General features: G+C 44.4%; 1 protein-coding gene across 3 annotated transcripts in view; it reads right to left on the reverse strand.

The window, feature by feature from the left end:
* Positions 1–6,336: 6,336 nt before the first annotated feature.
* Positions 6,337–22,687, reverse strand: part of WARS2 (tryptophanyl tRNA synthetase 2, mitochondrial) — a 47,741-nt gene continuing 31,390 nt past the window's right edge. For all 3 annotated transcript variants that reach the window (XM_069785915.1, XM_069785916.1, XM_069785917.1), the window contains exons 3-6: positions 20,418–20,498; positions 18,599–18,684; positions 15,836–15,954; positions 6,337–13,757 (exon numbers count right to left, since the gene is read on the reverse strand). In XM_069785915.1, coding sequence (XP_069642016.1) covers positions 13,309–13,757; positions 15,836–15,954; positions 18,599–18,684; positions 20,418–20,498 — 735 coding nt within the window. In that variant the 3' untranslated portion in view covers positions 6,337–13,308. The remainder of the gene's footprint in view (positions 13,758–15,835; positions 15,955–18,598; positions 18,685–20,417; positions 20,499–22,687) is intronic.

Raw genomic sequence — 22,687 nt, forward strand, 5'->3', positions numbered from 1 at the left:
GTGTCTAGAAGAAGGTGAATGTTATCTCCTTCCACACAATACAGGGGCTGACACCTCGTTTACACGCTGGCTCGGCTCGGGAGCTTTTTACGGGTCTATGTTTGTGTATATAAATACAAATACAAATACCATTCCTTCAGAGAAGCTCTCTGAATTTTGACTGCTGTGATTGGGTTTTGGTTTGGGGGCCTTAGCTGTTCAGGAAGGAGATGAGTCTTTCTTTGTCTCATTACTCACGTAAGAACGAATTCGGGGGGGGGGGCTTGGGGGGAAACCCACCCAAACCAAACTATTAAAGGACTGGACATACACTGGAGTACTCGCTGGTTTGACCCAGGTTGCCTCTCCCAGAAAGCTCAGCCCCAAAGGTAGACAGACGAACAGACACATGGACAGACCGGCGGGGAGTGACACAGGCAGATTTTGCAAGTTAGAAAAGGAGCTTGAGTTCAGCCTGGAAAGGGGTGGCACAGTTCAGAGAGTGGAGTTCACTCGGATTTGTTTCTTTGGATGGAAGCACATACCGCTTTTGCAGGCACTGCCTTGCACGAAACAAAACCGCACCAACACCTCCCTGTCAAGTTCAGAGCAAGAAGGAGAACGCGGAGTAAACTCTTCCTGAGCAGCTGAAGATAAAAATCATATTCTAGACAAGATGGCCTGGCCGCTCAGACACAGCACAAAGAGGGGTCACAACCAAGGGGCTACATCACTCATACTCACCCCCTCTGCCTTGCCAGCGGGTCGTGTGGAGACCAGAGACAACACTTCTAGATGCCTTCAAACAGAAACCGGGCATGGTCACGGCAGCCTAACCCACCCCCCCACACAGGGCGCTCCCACCCACCCACCCACAGAGGCAGGCGAGCCCCTGGGTGCAGGATCTGAGCTGGGATATGGGGAACCCTCGCAGCCCCCCTGCCCGCCCGGACCTGGGATGAGCCGGGGTGTGTGTGTGTGTGTATGTGTTAATATTTTCAGGGCCCCAGCGGCGTGATTTTGTGCTGGCTGCGGGGTTCCCAAAACCGCCTCCCTCCCCCCCCCGGGTGGGGAGCCCCCGGCTCCATCAGGGCGGTGGGGAAAGGCAGCGGGAGCCGGCCTGCCGCCTCCGGGGGGGGGGGAGGCCGTACCTGAGGGTGGCTGCGGGCTGCCCGACACCTCCCCCCCCCCCCCCCCCCGTTGCCTGCTCTCTGCCTTCCCCGGGGGGGTACACCCGCACCGCACGGCAAACCTGGTGTTAGCGGCCCCTGCCTGCACCCACACCCCACAGCCCTCCCGGCTGGGCACGAATCCTCTTTTCTCAGCGGCTTTACACCTTACCTTCCTTCGTTTTGTTTTTTTTTTTTAATTATTATTTTTTTCCTTTCTATATTTTTGCTTTCACACGGGATCTTAACTCTTATTCTTGATGTGTTTGCCATGGCAATTGATCGCTCCGTGCTTAGCCTATTTTCAGCAACAGCAATAACGATTTTCCAGGGCATTTTTAGCTCTGTCTTAAGGATAGACTCGCTTCCTCGGAATCCGCTTTCAAGTGCATTTGCCGAGCCTTAGTTTAATCTCTCTGCCCAAACGGATCTCCCAAACCACCCTATACCACTGCAGCGCCTTAGAATGTGGAAGGAGTCAAATACGTATAAATATGCCTTTCCCAGCTCAAAGCTGCCCAGCTCGCAAGTATTAGGGGGAAAAAACTAAACCATATGTGTACAACGCCACATTCCGTATTGCACTGTAAGATAAAGAGCTCTGCAGCATCGATTCGATGGAAGTCATTAAAAAGAAAGCCCGGGAAGACGCTATCCGTATTTGGGAAGCAAATGCTTGTTTAGAACAATTTCTTTCGGACGCAACAACGCTTGGGGAAAGTTTGCGAGGCGCAACGTGAACCACCGAGGCAGGCGCCCGAGTCTCCTGAAATAAGAGGCAGAGAAGCCGCTCGGCGGGGCTGACCCCCGGGACTCCGGGAGAAGCCGGGAGCGGAGACCTCCGGCCCGGGGGGAGCACCGGGAGGGGCGGGGGGGCAGAGCCCGGCCGCTCCGAGCCGCAGGAGCGATGCTCTGCCCGCCCTCGGTACCACACTCCAGCAGCCGGAGCCTCCGCCGAAGCGGCGGGGAGATCGGCGGGACCCGCCGGGCTTTGAGGAGAAAAGACTAAAAACGATCAGCGGCATTGAGCCACGGCGACTAACGCCGTGCCCTGCGCGGAACGGTGCCGGGCGCTCAAGGCTTCGCTTCTCGAAACGCATCGACTCTCTAATTGTTGCCGTCTTCTTTTCTCCCCTAAATTGGTTTTCGTCGCAGGGAAGTTGCCGCAATTTTCCCCGCTGAGATGCTTGAAAAGAAAGAGCGCTGCGGTCCGCCGCTGCTGCCTCCCCCGCCTCCCCCACGCACGTTGTCCCCGGGGTATTTTCACGTGGAGTTTAACCTCTCGCTCATCCCCAAGAGCTCCAGCTGCGGGGAACGTTACATGACGGGGCGCTCGGCAACTCGCAGATTTATTCCCTGCCTCAGCAAAACACGCCGGCTTTGGCCGAAATCGGATGAAGGCGATCGTTGCCTCGCTTTAAGCCCCCCCGCCAAAGCCCCTGGGATGGGGACACAGCCCACCCCCGAATTTGGGGCCCGAGGAGCAGGGCAGAGGCGAAGGGCTCCGGGTTAGCCCCTCTCCTCCACCGCCTCTCCCGTGGCCCCGCGGCTCTCGCAGCGCTCCGGGGAGGCGGAGGGCCCCGCCGGGTTTTCCATCGCCTCGCAAGTCCGCGACGGGTTCGAGGTTGGGATACACGGCCGGGATGGGACGTGGCTTTCCGAACCCCACGCCCCTGCTCTCGTTTCGAAGGTGTCTTTAGGTAGCCCCGGCAGAGGGGAACGACTAAAAGCCAAGAGGATAAAAGGTCGTGTGTGTCGGAGCTCGTACTGCAACAAAAGGCGGCGGGCGGCTTTATCTGCCGATACGTTCGTTCTGTCCTCGCTGCCAGGAGCGGGATCAGGTGCATTTTGCCCTGTCGATCCTATTGCCCCCTCTGGAAAACAAAGCCAGGGAAGGTTTCCCGGGAGCGCGGCACGCTTCTCCCTCCCTCCCCACGTTACGGAGGGGACGGCTCTGGCCGATCTTCGGCTCGGCTCGGCTCGTAGGTTTCGTGCTTAGGGGAGCGGGGAGGGCTCAGCAAACTAATCTCCATCCCCTCCCGTACGCTTTCCAACCAGCCGGCCACTGAAATCCTCCCCAGCCTCCCGCTCGCTTGAGGGAAAAGCGCTGGGGAAGAAATCGCCGGGAGGGGGACGGACCGAGAGGAGCTTGGAGTCACCCTCGTTTCCCCTGCAGGGCTTCGCTACCCCGAAGGTGGGGTAGGGTCTGCCCCCTTCTCTGCTCCCAAATCCCCGGGAGGGCGAAGGAAGAGCCCTCCGGGCCGCCGACACCTCGGGCCGGCCTTCAGCGCTGGGCTCTGCTCAGCGAGCGTCGTCCCAGAGGAAGGGAGGCAGAGGACGAGGGGCTCGGAAAGGCTGACGGGCAACTTGAGCGTCAAAGACGCCTCTTGCTTGTTTTTTTTGACGTTTCGGAGGGCTCCGGGGGTGCCCAGAGGCCCGGGGGGAACCCGGGGACAGAGCCCGGCCCCTGCGCGGAGCCGCGGCACGGAGCTGATGGAGACCTCCCGGACCGACCCCGCAAATTACACGCCCCGAGCCGGGCTCCCTCCCCGCGGGGACCAGTTTGAATTCGAAAAGCTGAACTCCGTTCTCTCCTTGCACCCGTGGAGCTCGGAGTCCACCCTCTCGCCCCGGCCAGAGCAGCGGGACACACGCAAAAGCAACCTCCGCCTCCGTCCTGCGGGAAACCAGGGCCCTGGGCTGGGGGGGGAGGCTTTCTGAGCCGGGAGGGGTGTTGGGGGGGTCCTTTAGGAGCCGGGGGGACACACACGGGACCCCGGGGCTCTGCTCTGCCCTCCCCGAGCCCACGGCCGCCCCCTGGCGCGCACGGCCCCGCACTGCGCTCCCCCCACCCGCCCGGACTGTGGGGGACACACACACAACCCACACACACGACGATGGGGACCCCCGCAGAGGGGAAGCTCCTTCCCACCCACAGAGGGTGAACAACGCTCCCCACCGCTGTGGAACGCCGGGGACGTCTTCCGCGGCAAACTACTTCTCTCCCTTGGCTGCCGTTTTGGGGAGTGGGGAGGGGGGAGAGGGTTGCAACAAGGGCTGGCGGGGGCATCCCACCCTAGAGACACCCACCAGTAGAGTGAGGGGCAAAGGAGCAGAGGGACCAGCTCCTTAAAAAAAAACCCCAAACCACTAAAAAACCCAACCCAAACTGTTCACTATTCAGGAAATTTAGTAATTATTTTTCCCCTCGCTGTAGTGGCATTACCCTTCTTTTGATATTAGATCCTTGCCAGAGGCCCTCGCTTTCAGGCTGCAAGGAAGAGACAAAGATTAAGGAGCTGCGGTAGAAAGTGTAGCGTAAGTTTCTTTCAGGATATTTCCAAGCATTTTGCAGCAGAACAAAAAGTATCAAGTCAGAAAGCAATAGCCTACAGGTTTCTGTGAAGCAGACAACTTTTGACGCTTTCATTGGATCCGTTATTTATTACCCTGGATTGAACTGTCTGCCCTCCAGCACGTTTCACTATGTTTATTCATGCCACAAGCACCACTAATAGAGCATCTCAGGAAGAAATACTGTAACTCAGCGCCAAGTGAGGGCATCTTCAACTGGAAGGCTCAAAATGCTTAGCAAATATTAGTTTAGCCTCCCAATACCTGTGTAATGAAGTCTCCTACGCCTCATTTTATAGTGAAGGAAACTGAGGCAAAGCACAGTTAAGCAACTTGCTCAAAGCCATCGAAGAAACAGAAGGTAAGCCATATTTTTAGATTTTCTTTGCTTAACCAAGGAGCAAAACTCTTCCTGCAGAAATAATACTAAGGGAACAGAAAACTGCAAGGCAGACAACAAAGACCCAAATCAGATTACAAACAACAGACCAAAATGGCCTTGCTGATGCACATTTCGTTGCTTTTTATGAAGCTGTAGCAAAACATTCTACAAAGCTGATAGGAAATCTTCTCTATTTATTTTAATTCTCAGCTGCTGATCCTCAGCTGCAGACACATTACTTTTTAAACTAAAGAGAACTAAAACACCCCCTGCCCCCCCAACCTTCCAGCATCCATTAAACCTTCTCAGGCCACCCAGAGATCTCCCTTGACAACCCACTCATCATCTACCGAAACATCCTCATAAACCACAAAGACGACATTCACACTTCAGCTAATCCATCTCCTCAAAGGCGAGCAGAGAATAGAGTGAAGCCCTTTGAGCCAGGACTTTGCTGGCTGAAAGAAGAAAAAAGTGGAGTTTCTATCCCTGCCAGCATGTGATGATGCTTGTAAGCAAAATGGATTAAAAAAAGCAGTGGTGCTCACCACCCCAATTTTGGTGTTTTTTTTATACACATATATTGTAACTCTGAAGTCTATTTTAACACCACTGTTTTTCTGTAGGAATTAAGCCCATTAGAAAGAAGCCTCCCGCAAAAGCACATTTCATCTTCAAGTGGAGCCAGAACAACCTGCTCCCACATAGAAGCCAGCAACACACCTGAATCCAAGATCTTTAGAATCCCAGTACATCCCTGAGCTGTTTCTCCGATGGTTATCAAACACCAAAATGATACTTTCCCAACAGGTCACACCAACACCACGCAACCTGCAGCCTTCATGCAGCCCACATAGTAAATTCATCCACTTCTCAGCTTCCTTCTAGGGGGTTCATGTTGCTGAACATAAGTCAGGAGTGTCGCAGCTTAGATCAGTTGTCTCAACGGCAGCAGTAATCCTCTCCCAACCAACTTTTTCCCAAGGTCCATGAAGGCCCTTCTTCCTCAGCTGCCAACGTGCATGCCTAGCGAACGCACTAGCTCTGAGAAAGAAATGGGTTTAGTCGTCCACATCCAGTGCATTCAGCCTGCGACCAGCCAGTAACTCCAGCACTTCTTGAGAAGTGCTCTTGATGTGACGGGGAGGAGCTTTCTGTGCATCAAAACTACAGTTAAACTGTGGCCCTTTGAGATGCCTTGGCAACATGGATTCCACATATGCCCCAGGAATGTTTGACTGGATTCTTTTAAGAGACACAGCCATTGAAGCGCAGCATTCACCCTGCACACCTTGCTTCCTGTTGCAAGAAAAAAGTGTAACCTATATTTAAGAGCAAGAATCTCAGGAGTAACTTTCTGGTCAGAACAGATGGAAGGCAGGACACAGCACATGTGGATAACAAGTCTTGAAGAACCACAGCTACTGTAAGGTAAATACCCCCCTTCCCCCCCCGCCCCCGAATATCTACACAACTTCAGTTTTGGGGTTTGCAAGCACTTATGTCAGTAACAGAAAGTTGATGGGGGTTGCCTAGAAAGAATGGATGCCACAGTGCCACCCTGAACTTACATTTGGCCCACAAGCCTAAATAGAAAATTGCTTTTTCCCATTCTCACTGTAGGAACATCTGCCAGACAGGCTGGGAAGGAATAAGTGTGGGCAAAGCAAGCTCCAGCCCACTCAGAAAGATCTTTCTTGGCTTGAGTACTCGAGGCACTTATTGAGATCTTTGTTATTCATGCAGCAAACACCACAAAGAGAGTCTTGAAATACATCTGAACAACTGTTTCCAGTCACAATAAAAAGTCAGTCTCACAACACTGAACATACAAGATTTTACTTCACTCTGAGAAGGATGTGCTTTAGGGAAGGAAACATGATGGTAAACAGGGTGAATGAAGCCAGAGACCACCTACACCAGAAACTCTGGGTAATGCCAGAGAGTAGCCTTGTTTTGATAAGTTTCATCTGCATTTAGTTTAACAAGATGTTTCTATAAATGCTGGGGCATCAGAAAGAAGTTTTCACCAAAGATAGCAGAGAACATACATCAAATGTTTCTGACAGAATTTCATTAATTTTATCGTCACGTGACCATCATTTCACGTTGATGGATGAGTCGTCCCACATGCTGTTGTATCTACAAGTGACACTTTCCATGCAGGATCTTGCCTGTGCTTTGTACGACCTGAAGTCCCTACCTGACCTGTAAGCATCTTGTTTCAGAATGGTTTAGGACAGCAAGAGAGATCTGGTACCACCTTGCTCTGCCATAAGCTGTTGCTTCCCACCTGTAAGGGTTAATCCATTAACCCTTCAAATTAGACTCATACTGTCTTTACATTGATTGTATTGAGGAAGCAGATGGCTTGCTTTACTCCACCATCACATACAGCCATGTGACTTCTCATGTCGGCCATATGAATGAGACTATGACCATGCTATCATACCCAGCCTTTTTACAAGCATGCTGTTACTACCAAACATTTAATAACTTTTAAACATTTCGGTGCTGGAACTCTTGTTCTGACATTTCATCTTGCAGATACACCAAACATAGCACATCTGGAACCGATCGAGCCTTCTGGTGTGGCATAGATTTGCTGTTCCTGTCTCACAGCCACGTTGGAGTGCTGAGAGCACGACAGCACAACAGACATTAAGCTCAGTGCTTAGCTTCACGTCCACAGGCAGCATGAGACCACTCATGTAGTGGATAATCTCATCCTCAGTCACGGTGTTCTGTGACAGCAATCTACAACAGTAGCAAAATACCTTCCCAGATGTTAAACAGTTTAATTGTAACTGGGCACATGTGCTCATCCCTCAGTGCAGGAGGCTGGCATTTGGGTTTATATAAAATAACTGTGAAACCAAAGCTGCTGCCCAAAAGCAAAATGATCAAGGAATCTGCCATTTGCATAATAATATGAGACTGCTGCAGGTAGAATGATTTTTCATTGGCACAAAACAAAATAAATACTTTTCCGTCAGAGCTTCCACAATATGACCATTAGCACAACCAACAAAACGCGAAGAAAAGACAGTGGGCATCAGCACAGAATCTTTTGTGACAATAAAGAGAATTTTCCATTATTTCAGCTGTCATCCAGTCACCAAAGGACTATGCAATAGAAAGCTTGGTCGGAAATTCAAGTTTAACAAAAGTCTTCTCTCACAACCTAGTGAGTTAAAAAAACCAAACGGAAACACAAAAGCTTTAATTAGATCAATGAGTGTCACAGAAGATCACAGTTTTGCTGCAGCATTCTCCCTGAAACTGGCTCATGCAACTAGTAAAGTCCCACAATGTAAGGGACTTCTGAGATGATGAGAGGAGATGCTTGGGTCCTTCCAAAACTTTTGACTACAAAATAAAGTGACATTCTTCTTGCAGCATAATTATTATTGCCAAATTTACCCAGAAAGAAGGAACAGATCAAACCGTTTAAAGGAAATTAGATAGTCCAATACAGCAGAAAGAGGGATTTTGTTTTCCTGGCAAGAACACATAACACCTTTCCTGAAGAGAAAACCTTTTCCAGTAGACTCCCTATGCTAGCATGCTAGTCTCATTCTCTCTGTGAAGCAGTCATGAACAAACAGGTAGGCAGCATCCAGGAACTCAAATGCAGAGACATCAGTACAGGTGAAAGAGCATGTTGTTCTGAACATAAATCTAACCAAGCTGGACCACTGAAAGAGCATGCTCTTTAGATTCAAGACTCAGACCCACCTGTGTCCATATTGTTGCTATTGCCAGAACGACACACAGATCCTCTCTTGAGTTTTGTCATGATCCTTGAGCCGCATGGATAAGTAGAATGTACATCAGAGCAGTAATGAAAAATATGAATGAGTCATTCGGAATGGACCTTTGGCTGTTACTGATCCTACAGCAACTGCTGAAGTTGGTATTGTAGCTTATCAAAAACAACAAGCTGTTTTGGGAAATCCCATTTTGGGAAAACATCCAAAGGCTTTGGAACTGAGGATTAGATTTGGCTTTGGCTAATGGTATCCAAACACATTTCTGCTGACACAATCATCTAGCAAACTGTAGAGACCAGAAAAGTTACCGTTTCATGTTATAGAACAGTCCTCAACAAATCAGATGCAGAGTTCCTACGTAAGCTGACATAAAGGATTTCATCAGCAGTATTTGCTCTGATAACCTATAGTCCCAAAACATTTAGATGCAGGTCTGTCCCAAAGAATCCCATTTCACTGTCCTTAAGCTTTCAGCTCACTCGTATGAACTCCCTAACCTTTAATGGAGGCAACCATAACCCTGCTAAGGAGTTTTGCCTGAATTGTTTGTAGATAAACAGACACTGAATCAGAACTATGCACAAAGCCTTCTGGAGAATCTGAGAACCCAGATCATGGTGTTTGAAAAATAAGTATACTTCAATCACATCTTTAAGAGTTACAAACAAATTCCGGTATAATGTACAATATACATAAACTCCAGTTATTTAAGGCATGGATGTATGCTGGAGCAGTGCCACAGTTAATTTATGAGGCCGGTCATCATCTGGAGTCTCTGCTGAAAAAAAACATTGTTCCTGCATCTAAAATGCCTAGTAAATTCTGTGTTCTAAATTGGGAGCACGGAACTGAGACTCACTATTAGCGTCTTCTGATAAGCAATAAGATGACTTCCTAGGAACCATTGGCCGCAAAGATGAATGACTCAAGTGTATAAAAGTTTTAGTCAGATCTTAGCAAGTTATTCACTGCGGAGCTGATATTTATCTCTAAAGGTAAGTGAATTTCTTCAGTTACCTGGAGATGCTAGGTCCAATACTGCAGATCCCAACCACTACGTATGTACTTCAGATGCACTAAACATACAGGAATGGGAGAAGAGGAGATTTTGAAACTAAGACACAAATTACTGCACATATTCAAATAAAAGGATCGCTGAAGAAAAGGAAGCTGAAAAAAAGAGTAACACAGCAAGGGGTGAGGATACCTCTCCACCTTTCAACTCCTCTTTCTTCAACTAGGAAAGATGTGATTGGATCTCTTTCCCATCCAGTCCTGGAAGAACACCTTACAATGACTTCCACAGCACCACGGGGCATGTCTACACTAGCACTGCGGCTGGGATCACGAGCGTGCTTCTGCAGAAACTCCCCACCATCCCCACTAACTGCACTTCAGCAAGTATCACAGAGAAGTCTCAGGGAATATGAACTGGATGAAACCAAACATGAAAACGCGTTTCAGAAGTGCACCTACTGCACTCCAGATGTAAACAAACAGTAAAACCCTGGCACACCATACTAGACTTAGTGGGAAACCAATCCTTCTGAAATACATAGCATCAAGCCTTCTCCAACAACTGTTCTCTAAAAAGCTGCTCTAACTTATCTGCACTACTTTGCTAAAGTAAACACTGCCACAGTACACCATCCAGAATGGGTGCTTACAAAAATGTTCTGTAGAGGAAACGGGGAGGTAGAAGAGCAGAGACCTTTGCTCATTGACAGCAGTGAGCATACATTGCTTCAAGCTCAGCTTCTGCCTGACAAACTCATCCCAGATGCCAAGTAAATGGCTCAAGGAATGCAAAGAGGCAGCCAGGCTAGGCCCACCTAGACTCTTAACCTGAATGCCAAGGTGGTTAACTTCCCAGAAAAGCCACACTCTATGAAAAATGAAATAAGCAGCAGAAACCTGCAAACTTCTACATTACAGCTGTCTCCTCTCAGGGGACTCTAGTGATCCTGGTTGTTAGTGGAATTGGGATTATTTCACTGGGCAGACACAGCTTTTATTTTGAGAATTCCTCCACAGGAGCTACTAAAATAAAAAGCTAAGCCAACAATCAGTAGGTGAACATACTCATTTCACACGTTTCGCTTTCCTGAAGACGAAAACCAGGCATATTTCCTTACTTGAAGGTCAGGCAAGTTAAGATTTGTTTGACTGATAGGGGAAAGGGAAGGGGAAAACCCCAATCTATTCTTGAATTAAAAAGAAAGAATATAGTAAATTTGATTGAAACATTGCTAAATATGTAAGGTATTAAACCCCTGCCCTGAAAAAAGGGCTCTTTGGAAGCTTTTCTGCCTGCTTCACCTATGTGATTTTCAAAAAAAAAAAAAAAAAAAAAAAAAATCTAAGTTTTGGAAAGAGTGCTCAGAACAGTTTGGGTAACAAGCCAGAACTGCCTGTTGATGTCACCCCCTCCCCACTTTTTTTTCATAAACTGTATTGAAGACATATGAATACTCTTATTTCCTTTTCACTGCAAAGGAGGTGTGTTGAATGCCAACCCTGTACGTTAGGTGATTTGAGCATCAGAAACGTAAAGACACCTTGAAACTATGATTTGTCTGTTGAATACATGCTCCTATCTTTGCTAGTGAAAAAAAGGAACAGGTAGAAACTAGATACATTCAAGATTTCTGGCATCTCCATGAGTGCTGTGTTAACTTAAGGAACCTATTATGAGACTTTTGCAGAAATCAATCCATGTTAAAAGTGTCACAGAGAACACTTTATGCCAAGTCAGTAAGCAGCAGTAACTGTGTGCCTTACTTTTCTGTCTTAGTTCCCATGCAGACTAATGTAGCTGTTAAACACTGACAAAAGTTTTGTAAAGCTACCTGAATATGCACAGTTATAACTGTGCCCTTTCCTAATCCACTGCAGCTAATTTGGAACCAGGGACTATTTTTGAATACACGTATTCTTTCCAGAGGACATTACCTTGGACTTGTCTACACCGAGTTTGGTTTCCCACCATTCTGTCTCCATCCACTCTGCTTCTCTAGTCTTGACTAACTTTAGAAACTCTGTCATCATCAAGTTCTTGCATGGCAGTTCTCTTCTTCAGATCCCTAACAAATAAATACAGGTCTCAGTACAGATTCGCAGACGCTCAGTCCACAACTTCTTGTTTTGCAAAATTAAATAAATCTTTCTGAATCACCTCACTACGATCATCAACTAAATTTAAAACTAAATAGCTTTTTTTTTTAAAAAAACACAAACAAACAACTGCACTACATAGAATCCCCCCCAGTTTTACTAACTCAGTCACGTAAGACTGCTATCCTTCACGACAAATACCATAGCTATGTAATGGCTATGAGCTGCTGGAGTACAGGATGAACTCAATTTACATTACAGTATAGCAATTTCAAACACAGCACCATTAAGTGCAATGATATACTTAAATATGCTGGCACAGGAGCAGTAGGGCTTTCATTACCTTTTAACATGTACTACTCCTCCCCTCTTCAGAAGAGGGTGTCTCCTTTTGGCAATTGCCCTTTGCCACGCATTCCCCAACAAATGCCATGGTCCGTGGGTCCCAGTCTGTGGGTCTTGTGAGGCCTAAGATCAGTGCAGACTAACACCATTCTCCCATCACTGAGCTTTCTTGAGACTCAGTAGTGAGAGTTCATAAAGATCTATTTAATCCCATTCTGGCCCTGACCTCAGCACAATTTTCTAAACAAGTAATTTTGTACATTTTACAGAAAGTTCTCCAATTTCTCAACCTAAGATTTTTTTTCACACAGGATTACATCTTTTCCTTTGCACCTTTTCTGAAGGACTCCTAGACTTGATGCTGAACTGGAAATCCTGGAGCTCCCTGCTAAACTGAACAGCAGGTGAAATAGGAGCAGCTGAAGCACATGTCTTTTGTCACTGAAGTACCTTAGACCTGACCAGCAGGATGGCACAGGTGGCAGAAGGGAAATTCAAGTCCACTCTTGGATTCTTTGGAGTGACTATCAAAGAGGCCACCTAGCACAGTAGTCACAGTGAGTTTTAGAGTACGGATAACCATATGCGTAAGACACACTGACTCACTTCACACAAACTAGGTTCAGATACAAAATCACACTGAGTTTGAAGACGCGAGACGGAGAAGCAGCAAGTTCTCTCTTCATCACCCTGAGCATTTTGATTCGTAAGCCTGTGCTTTTATGCTGGTTATCCACAAACACATTCAATCACCGTATCGAAGCTGAATAACTACCAATGGGATGAGTTGTTCATCTGTAACAAGATCACATGCACAGCTAAGGATGTTCTTGAGAAGATTACAAATCTTTCTGCTAGATTCTGATCACCTCGCCTATACCTCAGCTTCTTGCAGCTGTCAATGGAGAAACCCAAAACCCCATTTGGGCAACCTTGTATTCTGCTTTTGTGTGATTTCTTCATGAATTGTGATTGCTTCCGCCCTCCCTCTTTGACTATCCAGAAAAGCTTAGTGCTGGTCCCACTGAAATATCTGGCTTCATGCACATTTTTTAATGCAAACACCTTCAATGTTCTATTTAGACTTTCCAGGAAAAAAAATGTTTTGTTTCAAACCAAAATGATTAAGAAGATACAAATAACAAAATGTCTGTCCCAGGAAACAAAGGTCCTTGCAACTACTCAGCAGTTTCTACTGAAATCCCACCAGTCGTCTTATTTCTTGATAGATGGGGGCAGCCAGTTCTTTGGCTTTCTCTGCTCCATCTTCTAAAACCTTCATCAGATGGGATTTGTCTTCCTGGAGTTTCTTGATTTCATTCCTGATAGGTGCAAATCTTTGAATAACTGACTCTGCTACTACCATTTTGTAGTGAGCCGTGTCGAGACCAGCAGATTGGTGCAGCACTTCTTTGATGCTAAGCCCGGTTACTGCGGCATGAATGGACACCAGATTGGAGACACCAGGGCGACCATCTGGGTCAAAGGTCACCTCAGAGGTAAAGTCAGTCACAGCTTTGCGGAATTTCAGCACTATTTCATCAGGGCTGTCTGCTATGTTAACAGTAGCTAACTTCTGTGGGTCTGACTTGGACATCTTCACTGTTGGATCTCTGAGGGATTTTATTTTCTTTGTTGTACCTTAAAAAAAAAAAGAGGAATAATTATGAACACACATAGACAATGGTTTCTTATGACAATTGCTAAGAACACTTTGCAGCAAGATGAAGCTCTCTGTTTATACTTGCTTAAAAAAGAGTTGTGAGCACAATCGTGTACGCTCCTCTAGTCCTTATGTCCTTCCTGTCCTTCTAAGCTGCCTTTCTCCTCCCATAAACAAAATGAAAACCTGCTCCATTTCTCCCCTTCTCTCTAAGCAGAAACTTCTGCTGGGACACTTCCCAATATTTTCTGTGGCTACATGCTGATTTTCCCCCCAGACTTTCTCTTCCCTTGTATTCCTGGCACTGGAGACAAGTTATCTAGAGACCATGGACTGCACATTACTGACAGGTTCTGTAACAGTGGAGAAACAGGTGAAATCCCCCAGTAAAAAAGAATCTCAGAACAGTTAATCTCCTTACTTTAGGAAACTCTTCCACCCCAAATCTCTTGGTTATTCTCCTAAACATCAATAAAGACGGTTAAGAAAAGTTCCCCAACTGAACACTAACCAGGTCCGTTAGAGGGAAAGCACTGTTCAGATAAGAAAGGTGTGGGTATTGTACAAACTACTAAGATATACGTGGGTACATGAAATAGAACAGTAGCATTAGGGGAATATTGCTAAGTACTTTCTTTAACAGCATCAACCCAAACTGTTTCAGTCTTTCACCAAGAAACATCGTTCACGGAGTACACAAAGTACCACTGATCTAGGAAGCACTCATACCAATTGTTTTTTAGACACCTAAGACAGCCAACTAAATTACTTGCATACGCCTCCTAGACGGCCCGTGTACTCAGTGAAAGGATAAGTGTTCTTCCAGGGTACAATTCAGACTGCCCCAGAAAGTGCTCTGTTCTGAACCATCTTTTGGAAGAGTCTGTCTCTCTTCTGTAAATTTGAAGTAGTCCAGGTAATCTAACTGCCTACAGCTAGTGAGTCTGAATAGGTCCCTAACGCCTCCATTCATCTAGGATATCTCATTGGTTTGCATATACTTATGAACTTATGCAGGTATGCTTTTCATCAGGGAATTGAAAAGTTTTGGTTTGTTTTTTGTTGGTTTTTTTTTTTTTTTCCCCCAAATTGAGCTTTTTATTTCCTGGGAAACAGCCTCACCTGCATCATAGGCTACACTCAGGTCCTCATCACAGTGCTTAGTATTTAATTGTTCATTAGAAACTGCAGAGCTTGCAATACCTAGTATTCTCTAAGCTCCACTCTGGGTCTAACACCATTTTTGTCACTGAGGCTTGAAAATTGAGAAAGGTTTATTACTGCCTGTCTTTTCTAAGGTGAGGGCTCCTTGCCCTTTTGGGGGCGAAGGTCTCTGCTGTGCATTCCTCTACATTACTTACAACAAAGATGCAATGCTTCTTCCTTACCCAATTCTTCACGTTTCTTAACAAACGTGCCATTCGTGCCATCTGACTCCTCCTCACCCCCCGGCCTATGACCTTATAGCTCAAAAATGGCTGAGAAGATTTTCCTTATAAGTCTCCCCGAGTCCAAGATCAAAAATGGGAAGTCTAAGCTCTGTAAGAGGCCCTTACAGAAATACGCAAGTATATATTAAACACGCTTAAAAGATTTTTGAGCACTGTACCAATAAACCTACAAGCTGTTTAGCATGCTTAATGTAAACATCTACCATTCAGACACTGAAGAATTCTGCTTGCTAGAGGTCTCTTGTCTTGTTGCTTACGTATCTCCTGAACTAGCAACGTGGAGCAGAGACCCGACTCTTAAAAGGTCCAATACTCAGAGAGCAAGGCTGACTGGCAGCAGCAGAGTGCATCTGGCCCCCTGGACTAGAATACCAGACGTCACATACATTCCTCTACCAGGGATTTGTAAAGCCTTATGTCTATCTTGGGAGTTCAATTTCACAGCCCCTAGTCTCTTGTTGTCAGTTTTTAACCTTCCACTCCCTTAGCATCAGTTTGCTCCCTTTTCTTGGTCCCTGAAACTATCTCCACAATATTTAAATCCATCTTTAACCTTGAACTAGGAGTTAAGGGAGAAGAAAAAAAAATAACCAAGACCAGCTCACTTAAAATGGCTTTGGGCACAGGAAAGAATTCTCCATATTTCTTGTTGAAATGTTGTGCTATATCTTGGGCTAGTTCCAGGTGCAGGACTTGATCTTCTCCAACGGGAACATGTGTCGACCTTTTAATAAAAGACAGATACAGGAAACTCAGCAAAGCTCTCTGGTTCTGCTGAAATGTTACTCAAGACTGTCACAGCTTCTGCCATGACCGAGGGCCAGACTGAGCCAAACACTCAGTCCCAGCTAGATATAGGTGCTGCGGAAACAAGATCCCAAAGTGACTGTATCCCAGGATGAGTCTGCTTTTTGTGCTGAACTGAAGCACATCTCCAAGACCAAAATAACCCTTCACAAAAACATATACGGTAAAGATACCAATAAGAGCAAATCATTAAACTCAGCTCAGAGAAAGGTTTTTGTAGCATCTCCTGCTGTCTCTTTAGAGATCAAAGAGCACGTGTTACAGTGTGCGAACAAAGTAAGAAAGATCTGCAAGGCATAAAGCGCAAGCACCTTGCTTTGTCAAGTCTCAGGAAAACATAACCGTTGTTGAGAAATTAGTACTGTAGATTTATCAAGGGAAGGAAAGAAGAGAGTGGTTCTTCCTCATGGGTCACCATTGTATAAATATCATGTGGGCCAGTGCCTCTATTGCCACAAATGTTATCATTCATGGATTAGAACTGTTAGCATCAAAGGATCATTTGATCTTCTGTATTGAACTCAATAGCTTGAATGCAGTTCTGGAGGAAAACACAATCTGCATCAGAGGACGTGAGGAGGTGAAGAATCCATTACTTCCCTTGGCGATTCTTTCCCACAGTTAATCATACTCACTAAAAATGTATGAATCTTTTAGATGAGGCAGACTTGAAGTCTTGCCAGCTTTTGATTACTCTCCCTTCTCCCAGCGGATTTTTTTCTAAGGCTTGTGGGGTATTCAGCTCTGAATCCTGGATATGCTCCAGTGTAAGAAAGTTCACTATGCATCTTTTAAGCTCCCAGAAAATTTCAGTTCAACACGGTACTCCTTCTTTCCGATTCTGAATTACTGGGCTGACATCCAGGAATCAATTTGTCCACCTTTATTCCCCACCAAACAGTCAGCAAGGCAACCTAAAAACAGTTACAGTAGCCAATAGGAAATCACAGTGGCCTACAACTAACAGAAAGAAAATCAGTTACCGTAATCAATATACTTTAAGCAGGTCAAAAGAAATGTTTCCATATGCCAGAATGGTTCCATATTCACAAAGTTTGCCATTAAACAGAAAACATATTGTCTTTATAAATGACTCTGCATGATTCTTCGCCTTTTTCCTTGCTGGTTTTTTAATATTTCTGTCCTGGTGCTATTTTTATTCCTTTCTGTCATATATTTACCTTCTGTCCATTTTCCTGTCTCTTTGATCCTTGGTTCATCTGAATTAGTACTGTTTCTCCCTTTCCTCCAGCTCTTAATTCTTCCTCATGACTGCTGCTCCCTTCCTGTGTTTCCGTTTCTCCCTGATTCTTGTTTCCTTGATTATGTTTTTACATTAAAACATTTCTTAGTAAAGATACTATGTCAGATTTCTTCAGAGATATTGTTTCTCTTTCACTTCCTTGTTTTGTGCTCTGTCTGGACAGCCTGCTGTTAATACACATGGTAGCAAACAAACCACAGGCTTCACTAAGGGATGATGAATCACATGATCTTATTAGAGATGGAAGAGACATACATGGTTGAGCTCAATCAAAGCAAGGTGATTTCTCATTAAGCTGTCTAAATTTCACCCTTAAATACTGCTTGACAATCAAACATGACTCACTGCTTAGAAGATCATTTTAACATTCAAATTCATTCTGACTTTTGCTTGCTTCCCATTATTTTCAGTTAAAATTCAAGTGAATTAGAAATACCATCTACTGGTCTTCTAACATCACTGTTTTCCCCTACTAATGATCACTTAGGAATAAATTTCTCTAGATACATTTTTCTGGGTTAACAACTGGCTGATCGTGGTTATTCTGTCCTCCTAAAGTCTCTGTCCTCATAGTTCTGTATTACTGCTCTGTCCCAACAAATATTCACAACTTCACTTCAGAACAATTCCACAAAGTACATATGCTTGGAACATAAAAATAATACGTACTGCATTGTCTCTAACATTTACTTATTGAGACAGTGTAAAACATATTATGAAATACAACCAGTCACGACAGTGCACTACAAGTTCTATCAGCTAGGCTACAAACCTAGGCATGCGGAGTCACCAGTCCATCATCAGGATGTGTTTGCATTGCACCACATAGTCCACAACAGAGAAAACTGAACTAGCCTGGGTGCCACAAGGTGCAGTAAATTATTCACTTTTTTCATCGGTATCAACAGGCCTACACAGAATCCCACACTAACAGGGGTATACTCTATACAGCCAGTTTAAGTATCGCTATAGTACACTGCATAAAATAAAGCATAACTACTTAAAAAGTGTGTGTGTGAACATGTAATATGTATAATTAAACATCAATGTCTTATAATTCCTTAAGAATTATTCTGAAGTGACCAGCTTTTTCTCTTTACAGCCCTGTGAGTTGCTTTCAAAACAGGCTAGATTTCAACCAGCCACTTGAGAGGCAAAAAGCTGTCATCCATTTCCAATCTTCTGATCTAATCACACCCAGCTCCCCCACTTAATAAGTTAGCATGTTGACCTGACGAACATTTATTCTAATGCAGCTGAACAGACATTGCCCATGGGCTCACATTCTGCCTCTTACTTGTACAGCAAAATATCTGCTGCTTGAAGCACAGGGTAAGTCAACAAACCAACAGTTCCTTCATTATTCTGGCTGGCACGCTTCATCTGTTTGCAAAAGAAAAACAGACAGGAATCACACTTTTGGTTAACAGTATCAAAGTCTTTGATTTTAATTAATTAGAATTCCAACTAATTTGAGTAACTTATTGTGTAACTCTAGAGAAAAGTGTGCCATGTAAAATCCGCTCCTTGTGAATGCACACATCCCATTTTGTGTCCTATATTCATGACTTTCCCTACACTGTTGATATTGTAGTGAGGAGAAAAGATAGGCTTGTGTTTTCTTTCTGTTTGTAATCTTACTAATGAAAACACAAAACAGTCAGGCTGGGTTCTTACACTTATTATTGATAACACTTTTTAAATAGCTTTTTCAGCAATAAATTTTTGAAACACTTTATAATAGAGATATAAAAAGGCATTAATACCTGTGTTTCACAGAAAAGAGATCAAGACAGCGATCACACACAGTCACCAGGAGAGTCGGTGACAGCCTGGAGGAGAACCCAGAACTACAGAGTCCAGCGTTCTCTCCATTAGTTCACACTGCTCCCCACAATCCACCCACTGTCCTGAGGTCCTTTACCGCTCTAGGACATGGATCATTTAAATCAAGATAGTCAGGCTACAGATACTAATTCTGTTCTAGCAGTGACAGATCTACTTTTTGCTTTTAACAATAGTTAAATACACTAAACCCCTTGAAATCTTAATTATTTCATTAAGACTATTCAAATATCTTTAGATTTTTCTCACCCTCTCATACAGATCCTGTCTTCCATCTACGTGCCTAAGTGCCTAGGGTTCAGGGGACCTAAGGGTTCAGGGGACCTAATTTGCAAAGCCTAGCATCTGTAACACCTATCTGTAGATTTGGAAAGTCAATCCAGTCAAAGTTAGATTTAAGAGCTTAACTTTAGAACCTTAGGTTTGAAAAGGTTGGCTTTAATCTATGCCATGCATTATCGCTGGTTGCTGTATTTAAGTTTTACTGTTTTTATTTAATTAAGAAGAAAAACAGGAAAAAAGAAAACATCTGGAGGTATTTAAGAGTGCTCTGAACTCTGCAAGCCAAACTGCTCTACCCCCCCCTTTTGATACTTCTTTCTCCTGCCTTTTGGTTTTTCTGCTTACTAAATGCCAAAGTAAAATACAAGGAAATTAAATGCAAGAACTCTGTTGATGCAGTCATGCTGATGCATGACCAAGATCAAGAAGATGAACATTTGAAATTTGTATCGGCAAACATTTAAGGTGCCTTAACTTTATCACTCAGCATATTTTTAATATTTATCATTTCTATACTCCTCTTCCAACATATGCTTCTTTTGCACCCTCTTCCATAAAATATACAGAACAGCCACTCTTCACAGTGGAAAAAGAAAAGCTGTTTATGGAACTCTTTAATCAGCAAGGCTCAAGGTTTCCACCGCAATATCATGCAGTTGTTTTGCATTATTAAATAAACACTGAAATAATTCCAAGCATTCTAGCAGAATCAGTTTAACAACACTAAACAAGCCTCCTATTTAGTACAGTTTCTGCAAGTCTCTGCCAAAAATACTATCCTGTAGCTTCCAGCAGGAAAACATTCACTGATAGCAACAGACCTGGAAAGACACATTTTCCTCCTTCCACCATAGGACTAGAGAATTACTTAAATCTAAAGCAAGGATAACAATGACATGGGTGGTACTTCACCAACAGCAAGTATTTCAAGGACTGCAGTTCTACTGAATTCCCATATATCTCCTTTCCATTTATGAAACTGTCCATACCTTCCACTGGGGCAAGCGTAACAGACGTGGGACATTAGTTAAGCACCCAAGAATCCAGGCAAGTTCTGCATGCTCAGGAACCTGGAAGTACAAAGTCAGAACCCATTTTAATCTTCTGCATTTATATGCATATTTTCTCAAAATCAATACAGATAAATAGTATCAGAGATCAGAAAACCATTTATTTTTGTCTATTATTTTTTCAGTAAGGTCAAGCGACAAGCTAACAAACTTTTGGATACCGCACAGATTGAATGCACTACACTCAAGCAGCATAGCAAAGCTCTTGATCCTATCCACTTATGTTCTAAAAAAGGAAGAAAATGCTTTAGCAATAACAGAGTTGAACACACATGTAAACAAACCAACTGCTGGCCACTGTGTCACAGCCTCCCCACACTTTGAGATAATACATTAATAGTTACAAAACCTCTTTACCCTTCTCATTTCCTGTGCCAATAGGTTACCCAAGCTTCATTTCTTCCGCATCAGGGCTCTGAATACACTAATTCCCCTTAGCTGTCCTCACCAGCCTCACCTGAGCCCTCCACCCATACCCTCTGGCCATGGTCTCAAGAACCTCATTTAAGCTCAGACCAGACTGCCCCTAGTCCTTGCCTGAGCTACATTTCAGTGCAGCACATCTGGCAGCACGATAACCGCAGGTCCTTCACAGAATCCTGAGCTAACGGCCCGGGAACAGGGAGAGCTGGGCTGCTCCGCAAGGCTGTGGCTGCAGACAGCCAGGCAGGCATTGCTGATGCATACACTGTTCTTTAACTTCTTTCCTGTAATTTTGTCTGTTGTCAGTTAGCTGTATATATGATAATCATCAAAATAAAAAGGTGATCTATGTTCTGCTCCTTTGCTTACATGTTTGATTCACTGTTTTCAATATTGGCAGGTTTGGATGTTTAAGAGCATGCTAACCATCTCAAAGATGTTCAAAGCTTCATGCTTGCGACATGATGTAACAACCCAGATAGAAGGCAGTAAAAAGTGTTTGTTAACAAATAAGAATTACTAGCATTGTTAATGGCAATTCCTTTGTTGTCACATTTTAAATGTAATAATTTCCTAGCTAACAGTCATTAGACTATTTCGGTGGTCAATGTTGTATAGAGGTATCTGACCTCAAGACAGCAGCTCAGCTGTTAGAGATATTAAATATTTCAGGTTGATTCTCTCTCCCTTCTTTCCACCATTCCCAGAGTTTTGGGTTTTTTTTTCTTTTAATTTCCTCATGCTTATTTGACCTGCAAACTTCTGTGCACAAGACGAAGTGCGGCAAGATGCACCAAATGTACCTTCTGCAAGATACACAGAGTAAACTTAACTTTATAGAAAATACTAAGCTCAAGACCCCTATTTCATTTAGAAGGAATAACCATCTGGTTCAAAGTGGTTTCTCATTCCTTTCTTCTAGTCACGGATAGAGCGGAGATGGTGCTCTGTTGCTCTTGTGTTGACAACGACTCCCTTTAAAAACTATGCAGTCATTGATCCAGCTTTGTCAGACGTTGCTTCCACAGCCAGGACTGCATGTGTGTTTCACTGCATCAGTGGCTTTGACATTACATCAGTTACCAAAACACCAAGTGATCTAAACAGCATTTGTTGAGTTGAGTCCGCTCTGGGTCCTAGCAAGTTATACTTACTTCTAATCCTCAAACACACACAGTCCTTTCCCAAGTGAAGCTAGAGTCCTGAATACTGTGAAGAAAAAGCCTGATAAAAGGGGAGAAAATATAAAAAAAATGCACAGAAGGGTAAAGATTTCAGTTGGAAAAAATTTCAGTACTGGAGCATAATGAGTTAACATTCATCACCCAAATTGCAGTAACTGACTGTATGTTGGTCTGTGAATCAGGAGGTACTAGGCTTAAACCACAAATCATTTGTCAGACTAAATCATGGTTTAAGCTACTGTGTTTTACTTGGCAAGAGGGGCAGGTAATTGCTGCATTTCGTCGGACACCGTGCATCAGCTCAAATGTGGTTACTCATTAAGCTACAGTACTCCATCACTTTGATTGGATAACTTTGGATACAAAGAAACTGGAAGAAGTGAAGATGTATATGATACCAGTAAAATAAAGTCTACTCTTCCTTTCCAGCACTGAGCAATACCAATGGATCACAATTAGAAGAAGCCATCCTCTCGGACAAACTCAGTCAGTCTCTTGCCCCTGAGTCCATTTAAAATTCTAAGCAAACTTCTTCATTAAACAACCAAAACATAAGAATGTAAGAAATAATATTGTACTGGA

This window comes from Haliaeetus albicilla, chromosome 6 (assembly GCF_947461875.1).
Source record: "Haliaeetus albicilla chromosome 6, bHalAlb1.1, whole genome shotgun sequence".
In the NCBI taxonomy this organism is placed as follows: domain Eukaryota; kingdom Metazoa; phylum Chordata; class Aves; order Accipitriformes; family Accipitridae; genus Haliaeetus; species Haliaeetus albicilla.